The 10,094-nt window shown below is 31.8% G+C and overlaps 1 protein-coding gene across 1 annotated transcript in view; it reads left to right on the top strand.

Moving 5' to 3' along the window:
- Positions 1-1,212: 1,212 nt before the first annotated feature.
- The window catches only part of LOTGIDRAFT_105485 (hypothetical protein), a gene marked incomplete at both ends in the record, with an annotated part of 33,568 nt that continues 24,686 nt past the window's right edge, over positions 1,213-10,094 (top strand). The window contains 4 exons of the mRNA XM_009059694.1: positions 1,213-1,891; positions 6,077-6,232; positions 8,544-8,724; positions 9,052-9,176. Coding sequence (XP_009057942.1) covers positions 1,213-1,891; positions 6,077-6,232; positions 8,544-8,724; positions 9,052-9,176 — 1,141 coding nt within the window. The remainder of the gene's footprint in view (positions 1,892-6,076; positions 6,233-8,543; positions 8,725-9,051; positions 9,177-10,094) is intronic.

Genomic DNA, 10,094 nt, shown 5'->3' with positions numbered 1-10,094 from the left:
TTGCTGGAAAAAATGACGGATGATGATAGCTTTAATCAAAGAGGAGCAGTAGAGACCTTGGCAGACACGAGACAAAATGGCAGAAAGGTTAATCTTGAAAAATACAGTATTTAACTAAAACTGCAGACATGCTTGCACATTATTAAAAAAGGTGGCGCTACTGTTTTAAGGTGAATCTATTTTGATGTTGATTAATAACATTTATGTCAACTTTGTTTGAAATCTGACCGTTCAATCAGGCTGAATTAACGAGTTGACTCGTCACATTGACAAGGGCAGTAACTCTGGGATTATCATTCTTTCATGTTTATAGTATATGTGTGAAAGAAAGTGCAGTTTACTATAGAAAATACTGGAATATATTCATCATTCCATTTTCCCAATGAACTGAATGATTATCAAACAGTATAATCATTTATATTGATTTACTAAAGCTTATCTTATGCTGCTGAATGTGTTTCAGACAAGAACAATCCTAATCAGAACATCTAGTTTTGAAACAGGGTGTAATTTCTGAAATTGGACTTGCTAGATAACGCACTGATGTTCTACTTCAAATCCATTCTCTCTTTCTCAAAATAAATATGATTTTGAAATTCTCAAGATGTGCACAGAGATTGTTGACAACTGTAACATTTTGTACATCAGATAAAAGAAAGTTCTACTAAAGGATTTACTATGATATCTCTACAGTGTAATATCAAAACAATAGATAAATTAAATCTGACATATTAAACTGGAGATATTTTTAACCCTGGTTTTCATCTTATTCTCTCTGGAATCAACTGTCAATCTTCATTTGAAAGTTTTAAATACAACTTATTAGATACAAGTGTATTGGAAATACGTCCATCTGAACTTTATAGTAGAACAGTTTAACATGTAAGGTTTAAGAATTTAAGTATTGTATATGGCTATGTACATACATACAGACATAATATATTAATAAGACAAGTTCTAAGGGTTTATGATAATTTTTGAAATACACAATAATTTGATTAATTTTAATTTTAGGACTGACCCTTATGAAAGTTTGACATTTAATAATTAGGAAGGAGTTGACTTGGTGTCCACTCTCATTCATTCATCCTACAATAGAAGGGCATCAGTAAGGATAGTTTTTGAAACTTTTAGAATATGTTTTCAGCTTAATATTTCTCTTTAAAAATTCCTGTATAGTGTATTTATTTTGTATTTATTTTATCATTTCAGTGGTTACAAGGTTCCTTTAATCAAGATCGTCGTGGATACCGAGTTTACACTTCCTGTTACGTGAAAAATGCTAATGTGAATAACTGGTTAAGAACACCATATATAGAACGTGGGGACGCTAACAGTCTTCATATAGAAGTGAAATTTACTATGAGAAAATGTTCACGAATTACAGATCCCAGCAGCCTTCAGCAGTGTAAAGAAACATTCAATTTGTATTATTATGAAGCTGATATGGACATTGCAAATGAAATGAGACCAACATGGGATGCCCAGACATATACTTTAGTTGATAAAGTTCCTGCTCGACATTTATACGAGCAACCAACAGAAATCAAGATCAACACAGAAACTCGAAGAATCGCTTTACGACCTAACCTACGTGGGGTGTATTTTGCATTCCAAGATGAAGGTGCTTGTGTTACACTAATTTCCATCAAAGTATTTTACGTTGTGTGTCCAAATATCACTATGAACTTTGCCTCGTTCCCAGAAACTCCAACTGGTGATTCTGAATCCTCATTGGTTGATCGTCAAGGTCAGTGTGTCAGGAACGCCATCGAAATGCAGCCACCAACCTATCTTTGCCGTAGTGATGGCTCATGGTACCAGGATCCTAAAGGTCAATGTTTGTGTATGCCAGGATATGAAGGCACCAGTGATTCTACACAATGTACTGGTATGTTTCAAATTCTTTAATTTAGCTTTTTGTTGCATAAATATAATAAGGTTTCAATAACCTGTAATGGATGTTGTTTTAAAAGTTAAATTTACATGGTTTGATAAGTCAAAACTTTTTATAGTGGGACAAATCTGGAACTTTTGACAAATCTGGAACTATATATGGTTTGATAAGTTCGGGGGTAAATGGTTGAAAAGTCATAATTCTGATCATATGTCTTTTTATTGGAAAATCAGTTAAGTTATAAATTGTTTTGTTATATTTAGAGATTTTATTACATGTTGTTGACCAATGTTGGCCCCTATTTTGACACCAACTCATTCAAAGGCTCTCCAGCGCAGACAATTTTTGACAATTTTGATTAAAGTGTTAAGCTCTAGTAGAATGTAGATATCATATTTTTCTTTTGATGGTGATAGGTATGTCTGATAATGACAAGGGTTAAAATAGGGTCTTGATGATCAAGTTGACCTGAACACAGCCCCTAATTACAGGTGAGAGGACAGTGGTCAGACAATAGATAATTTCTAGCTAGGAACATCACAAGTCATGCCTGTTTGACAAGCCAAGGGGAGGGGGTAGGTCAAAGTCCTTATTATGTGTGGACTGAGAAAGCAGGGGTTCTGAGTTATTTTAGAGCTTATTTTGAAAGGCTCAGTGAAAATTAGTCTATTTCAACATGAGGAGACTATTGTTAGGTTTTATATTGTATGACAAAATTGCTAGTAAATCTTTAATGGTTTTGTGGAAAAGGACTATGCTGTAATTCTGTCTGTGATGTCCATAACACAACTCTCTATTTTAAGATTCTTTACACCAACTATACACAGGTGTGCTTTCAAAAGGGTTTCATAAGACATTGATCCATTTCAAGTATCTATAATATCAGCTTGCATAGACCAATAGACTGAGCTCCATTGATATAAAATAGGGAACAGCAGCAAAGGGTAATGTAAGGCATTGATTCCTCTCAAGTATCCATAGGAGATCAAACCTCAGCTGGTATGAAATAGGGAACAGAAGCAAAAATCCAAAAAGGGATGGGTTACAAAAGGATGAATATTTTGTTATCCTTCACACCTGAGTTGATGATGTGACATTGTAATTATCAATGTATCAGACACCTGATATCACTACTGACATTGTGAGATTGTGACAATGTTATATATTGTTACCTGTTGTTATTGTGTTAATGACAAGAACTTGATTAATACATAATGTATCTACATTGTTCACTCGGCTTTAAAATAGATACATTTTTCATGATAATTATTGAAGCTTGCATAAACAAAAGCTTGAAGGTGGTTCTTTAATAAATGTAATTGTGTAGTATTCAGTGTATATGCTGTTAGAGATAATAAAATATATTTTATCAGTAAAACACATGAAAACAAGGATTAAATATCAGATTCTTGAACAAAGCAAGTTTACACTTCAAAATTAGATTCTGTTGTAAATTAACAGTAATGTGTATAATATTATGATGGTGAATTTCTTATATTTAAGAAGCTTTTCCTCAATTTCTAACTATTTTGGAAAAGGTAGATGTTCTTTAGATATTAAGTAGTTGGTAAGAACATGAAATGCTCTTAAAATGTTTACTCTGTAACCATAGGTTAGGAATAACATGCAATAGAAATCCATATCAAAGTTTTCAGGACTTCAAGATGCTTTTTACCAGATATTCTATACCACAAAAGCATCAATAAATTACTTAACATGACTGCCCTAAACGATAAGTTGCTAGGTTTCTGTTTTTAGAGAGTTCACATGGCTTATATATTCTATCTGTATTTTGTTAGACCCAAGTTGAAAAGGGTATAGGATAACTCATTGCTCTTGAATTTATTTATTCAGTTGTCTTGACAAAATATAGGATAAAAAATTGTTTTTAAAATGTAAAGTTATTCATCGCACCTGTTATCTAGAGGAAAATGATGAACTGTGGGATTGTTTCGTGACAGCGGGGTAACATGTTATTAAATTAGTCAGGATTTCACAGCCACAAAATAAAAATCATCCCCACAATTAAACTCTCTCCTTGACAATCCACTTACATTTCATTTGTAACGAAGCGAAGATATTCTTTTATAATTGACAACCTCTTGATCCTAATGAACTCTGGTAACAATTAATTGGGTGGGGTCGTATGCGAAACATTGGGGTCAAATTAAAACTCTATTCTGGACTATAATAAGAATCATTTATTAGGCTTTCACGTCTATAGAAATATGTTGACTAATGATCTCTTACATCGGGAAGAAATTTTTAGGTTAGTAAATTGCTTATAAAGAGAAGGCATAATTTTGTTTAAATACTTCCTAATTAGAGCAACTTAGTTTAAGGCTATAAGGGACCAATCTGTAACAAAGAGTTTGAAGGTCCTCTTTAAAGAAAATTTTGGATTTAGTTTAATACATTCTAAAGAGAATTTTTGAATAAAATGAGATTATTTTGGTATCAAGGAGTTCAAATCACTTGAATGTCTCAAGATTTGTTTATTTTGATGACATTTTCACATGAAAATATGTTCTGTTCAATGCACTTGAAATATATCTGAATTTCTAGAAAGATTTTAACGGCACACAAAAGTCATATACCTATGGTAGTAAGGTAATACAAGGGCAGGTCTTCAGTATAATATCAAGATTTCTTGCTTCCAAAAATGATTTTAAGCATGGGACTAAAGTCATTTATTTGTGGTATTTATTCTAAAAAATAAAGGAATCGTTTTAAGTTATTTGAGATTATCATTAGCTTGTGAAAGTCATAAATTTAGTATGTTTTTTCAAAATAAAACTGGTTAGAATTGTCATGCTGACCAATATGTTGACCATGAGTTATGAACAGTGGATAGAAAATACAAGTGTGGGTGATGTTTGATTACGTTAAAATCGTAAAATTTAGACAAGACCCCAGTGGACATTGTTTGAGCTGTGATTTTGGCACAAGGAACTGTATGTTTGAACAAGTAATGCTCGTGTTGATTCGAGCTTTTAAAGACAATAAGATAAAGCGTTAGGTCAACTTTGTTTTGGCAGGGTCGTTTCTTCTTGTTTTTTCACGAAGTAAACACGTTTATATTGCACCGTCTTTCAGACTGACATCGAGGGCTTGTAAATAAAATTCAAATACGACTGTTAAAATCCACAAATGACAAATGACTTTTTGTTCTCAAACCTGGCTCACAGTGTTTTCTTCGTTTGTTTGTTAACAATTTTTTTGTTGTTCATTCAACAATTCCAAGCCTTTGTTTTATTTTTCTACCCTAGTCAAGAGGGGTCGAATCATTGTTTTGTATTAATTCAAACTTTACATTTAGAATTCATGGAAAACAATCTGCACTTGTTAAAATTTTCTCTGATGTCCTCAATTCAATGAACTTGGAACATTTTATTTATAAATCAAAAATATTTCATTAATTTTGTAAGATCTTGTTTCATGCAATTAAAGAATTATAAGTTTTAAGACGAGAAATGCAAAGTTGTAGTCTGAGGTACTTTTGAAACATATGATGTATCGACAGGCAGAAAATGCAAACAGGCATTGACTGCTAATAAAGGTAGACCACCCTCAGGATAGCAACTAAATTAATATTATTTGTTGTATATGTGTGTTAAGTTACTATAATGATCCTGTGTAAATTCTAAATATAATGACCATCAAGATATTTGATAATGAATTCTTCTGACTGACGTTGATTGACAATATTTATCTTGTAACGTGCGCCATGACATCATGACGTTGGTTACCTCCACGATATTCATATTTGAATTCTATCTTGGTAAACTGTTTGTAAAACTAAGTCTATTTGAAAATAAGGTGTCAAAATGGCTGTGTTTTTATCGTAATGTTTTCATAACAAGAAAATCCATTGCCAAGTCCAATTAAGATAGAGAACAATCTGTGAGAAAAAACGTAATAAGTCGAACTCAAATGAAAAACAATTGTTTTTACACTCCCTGCCCCCTCGATTTATGTTTTTTTTTTCAATTTTTATTATTGTAATGCACTTTTATGAATTTTTTTTTCAATTTAAAAGTTATTAATGAATCATTCATTCATTCATTTTTCATTCAATTCTTTCTGATTCTACTTGCATATGACAATTGAATATATTAATATTTCATTCATTCATATCTGGATTATCATTTATTCATTTCTACCGTCTGTCTATTTCAGCCTGTAATAAAGGAATGTATAAATGGTCCCAGGGCAAAGAAGCGTGTAAACCCTGCCCCCACCATAGCTATGCCAACTCTCCTGGAGCAGTAGAATGTAACTGTGAACATAGTTACTTCAGAAGTCCCCAAGATGAGAAGTCTATGGCGTGTACTCGTAAGTAGTCTTTTACATTCCAGAACTAATGCATTGATAATTTATCCAAGTAACAAATGAATTTGGGTATGTGATATGCACAATTGCTTGTATACATTATGTATAGTGCTGATGAGATATATCGGTACATAGTAGGCATACCATACACATATAACAGGACATTATCCAAATGCAGAAATCAAAAGTTTATCTTAAATCTGTGAACTAATACACAAGACTTTCAAACAATTGACCAACTACATGATTATCGAGCTTTTTCAACAAATTTTTTTTTTTTTTTCATAGAACTTAAGCATAGTTTAATTTGATGAATTTAATATTATAGTTTAAACTAATGTAATCTGCTATTTAGAAATATTACAGTCTGCTATTTACATGTTTTTATAAAACAAAATGATGTATTTTATTTGATTAAATATTAAATTGCCTGCCTTTGTTTAAAAACGTAATCCATAATGATTTTTTTAAATATGCGAATTGGCTGTCAAAATTGATGATAAATGATATAAATGATTCATTTAATATACAATATGTCAAGTTATATTTCAAACAGCTAATTAGTCATTTACCAAACCTTGTCACAAATATGTTGAAATTTTGTGGATTATTTTGGTAACAGTTTGTTTCTGTGGTCAAAGGCTAAAATAATATTTACGAGAAGCTGATATCATGATGTGAAAATTCTGTAACTTTCAAATATAACTTTCTGTTTTTAGGTTTGAAAGTAAAATGATAAAACAAAAATTGCTGTATAAGGCACAATTCTTGGTCAAAAAATCTTAATATTGGGGTGAAATTCAGGCTCAATTATTAGAAACTGCAACATGAATATCAATCTGCTTATAGAGTTTTCAGCTACAGATACGGTTTTTAAAATCCTTTCCGACATGATCGGCAAAAGGAACAGTTTTATTGATAACACTTGTAGTAAATAATGATCATAACATTTCACAACCCATTATCCTGTTTTAAAAAAACAAGCTAATTTAGTTGTATTGTATTACCATGTGTAATGCGTAAATTTCAGTATTCATGACTTCATCACTTTCAATACAAATCTGATAAAGCTTTATAAAAGTGTTCTGAATAATCCTGACTACTTTATAAATCTGTGAACTTCGACCTCGGAAGTAATTCTCCGAAAGACAGATAAGAAGTGCAGACTTGTCGATCAATGTTTGTAAAACTGATAAAAACTAAATATCGTTAATTTTGTCAGAAAACTTGTCAATGGAGACTAAAATACGTAAATTTTGCAACACGTCTTGTCAGTATCAGATGACCGTATATAGAATTGATGTTTCCACGGTGATCTTTGATCATGTGATGTGAGGGAATTGATGGAATATCGTTAGATCTTTCTACAAAACTCGTTGAGTATTTCTTATCTGTTAACCAGGATTGGCGATATTTCTTTCGTCTAATTGAAGTTAGTCTAGCTATGAATACAGGGAATAAAATACCGATATATCAGTAGGGAATTATGGGTAATAAATGTGGTAATCAGACAATAAGTATTGCGATACATATCAACGTATCTCAGTTTGTAGGTACTTAGATAGATTAGAAACTTATGTCACTTCTAAATGAATTGATTTGTTCAGTCAAAATTTTGTCTTGGCTTAAATATTGCATTAAAATATTAAAAGCGACAGCGTCCAATCATGATTTCTAGACATATTGGTTATTACTGTAACTAATGGTATCGGCCAATCAGATTTCTTGTTATAATGTACTTAGGATATCATATTTCATACAAGAAAACCTAGTTCTTTATACGCTTCCTTGTGTAAGAGAAACATTTTAATGAAATAGCGTTTTAATTGAAACTTATCAAAAACAACAAGACAATTTGATAAATGGAACTATGTCAATAAAGTGGAACAATTTCTGTCTGGGGTTTAATGTTTAAAAACATATTATTTGTTATTTTACACTTTCATGTTATTTGTCTTTCAAATAATATCTATAGAGTTTTATATCAGCTGGAAATAAAATGTCAATATTTTGTCAATTTTCCGCTTTTTAATCTGCAGAAATTCCAAGATATTTTCAGTTCACTTACAGTATGAAATTGTTATCATGTTACGAAATTAAATAGTTTTTTTTGAAAAGCAGATGAGCCTCACAGAAAAGGTGCTTACCTAAAATTTCCTGAATCTATTTTCCAACCTGACTAAGTAATAAAATGGTTTTTATATTTGACATTATGATGGATATTTTATGGAAAGTTCAAGGTTTATATTCACTACAAATGTCCAAGATATACACTTATCAAATATTTAATGCAACCAATTGTTTTCTCTTTTAGAACCACCTTCAGCTCCCAAGAATCTGATCTTAGAATCTATGAAGTCAACAACTGCTACATTACTATGGGAACCCCCACAGGAACTAGGTGGCAGAACTGATCTTCAGTATCAGGTGGAATGTCGTCTGTGTAATAGCCAAGTTGAGGCTCGGCCAGGTTGGAGAGCGTTCAATACCACCAGGTAATTATTGTCATTATTGGAAACCAACTTCTATAGTATACTGGCAAATCTGTCAAATTCAGTTAGTTCTACCAATTCTCCTGATGCAAAACCTGTTTGACAATACCTATGTTCTGGTCAGAAATGCAGTTGAATGTTAAGAAACCTGGCTGTAATTTTATCATTTTAACTATTTTAGAACATCCAGATAATCTAAAAGTAAGACTGCTACTTTCTTTCAAGACTTATATATTTTCTTCAACATCCGTACAATTTAATATTTCACTGTAATTGTACAAAAATTTTGCCAATGTTACGTTTTGTAATATTGATGGTTTATTTTTTCAGGGTAACATTAAAGGGACTAGCTCCGAACTCCCAGTATCAGATAGTAATCTATGCTAAGAATGGTGCCAGTGATATCAGTGGTCATATCTCATCAGCTGATATTACTATTACCACTGATGCTAATGGTAGGTATATTTTTACCAGTTAGAGTGCGAGGGGCAAGCTCTTTTCATACCATTCATATTTCAAACATTTGCTGTTTCTTGCTTTAACTATGTTCAATCCCTATGATATGTTCATTTTGAAGAGAGGATGTCCCCAACAATCATGGTTTAGGGTCCCAAAAGATGGACAAAATGAGAAACAATTACCAGAGCTAAATTTCTGTTCCTCTGTTGATGGAGACTGCCATACAAATATAATGATGTCTGTATGTTATTTATTGAATGACAGAAACTAATTGGATAGAGAATAACTGGACAGAAATTTATGGATAACAATTACTAACAAATAATTGTGATAATGACACACATATTATCATTGCAGTATTTCAAATTACATTGTACTTTATTTGTGTCCTCAGCCAGTGCTTTACATAGGAGTTTTTATTAACTTCTTCAGCCTTAATAATAATTTAATATTTATGTTGTTATCCATGAAATTCTGCCCCAACTTTCCCATTTCGCATCCTCTGGTATTTTGGGCCCTTCTTTCCAGAGGTTTTATGTAACCCCAAGACCTTGCAATACATCAGCCTGGTGTCAAGCATGTTTTGAATATGATTCTATCAGGCCATCTGTTTAGTAATGTAGGTTCAGTAATCTACAAGAAAATAATTTGAAAAAGCTTTCAAGGCTATCCTACAGGAGATTTTCATTGGACTCTTAGCAAAAACATATATAAACTGACAGTTCCAGAGTGGTTTTCAATAATTGCCTGATATATCTGAAACCTGTCATAATTGATAACCTGTTTCCATGGTATCAAATTTCAAATTTTCATATAAATAATCTACTCTTGACATTATTTCATCTCTACATTCATATTATGTTTGACAGAAAATCAGTAGAGAAAGACACACTATTATACCATAAAAATGATGA

This window comes from Lottia gigantea, assembly GCF_000327385.1.
Source record: "Lottia gigantea unplaced genomic scaffold LOTGIsca_4, whole genome shotgun sequence".
Lineage (NCBI taxonomy): Eukaryota > Metazoa > Mollusca > Gastropoda > Lottiidae > Lottia > Lottia gigantea.
Note: the sequence above shows the minus strand (reverse complement) of the source record. Positions and strands in the feature narration are given on the sequence as shown.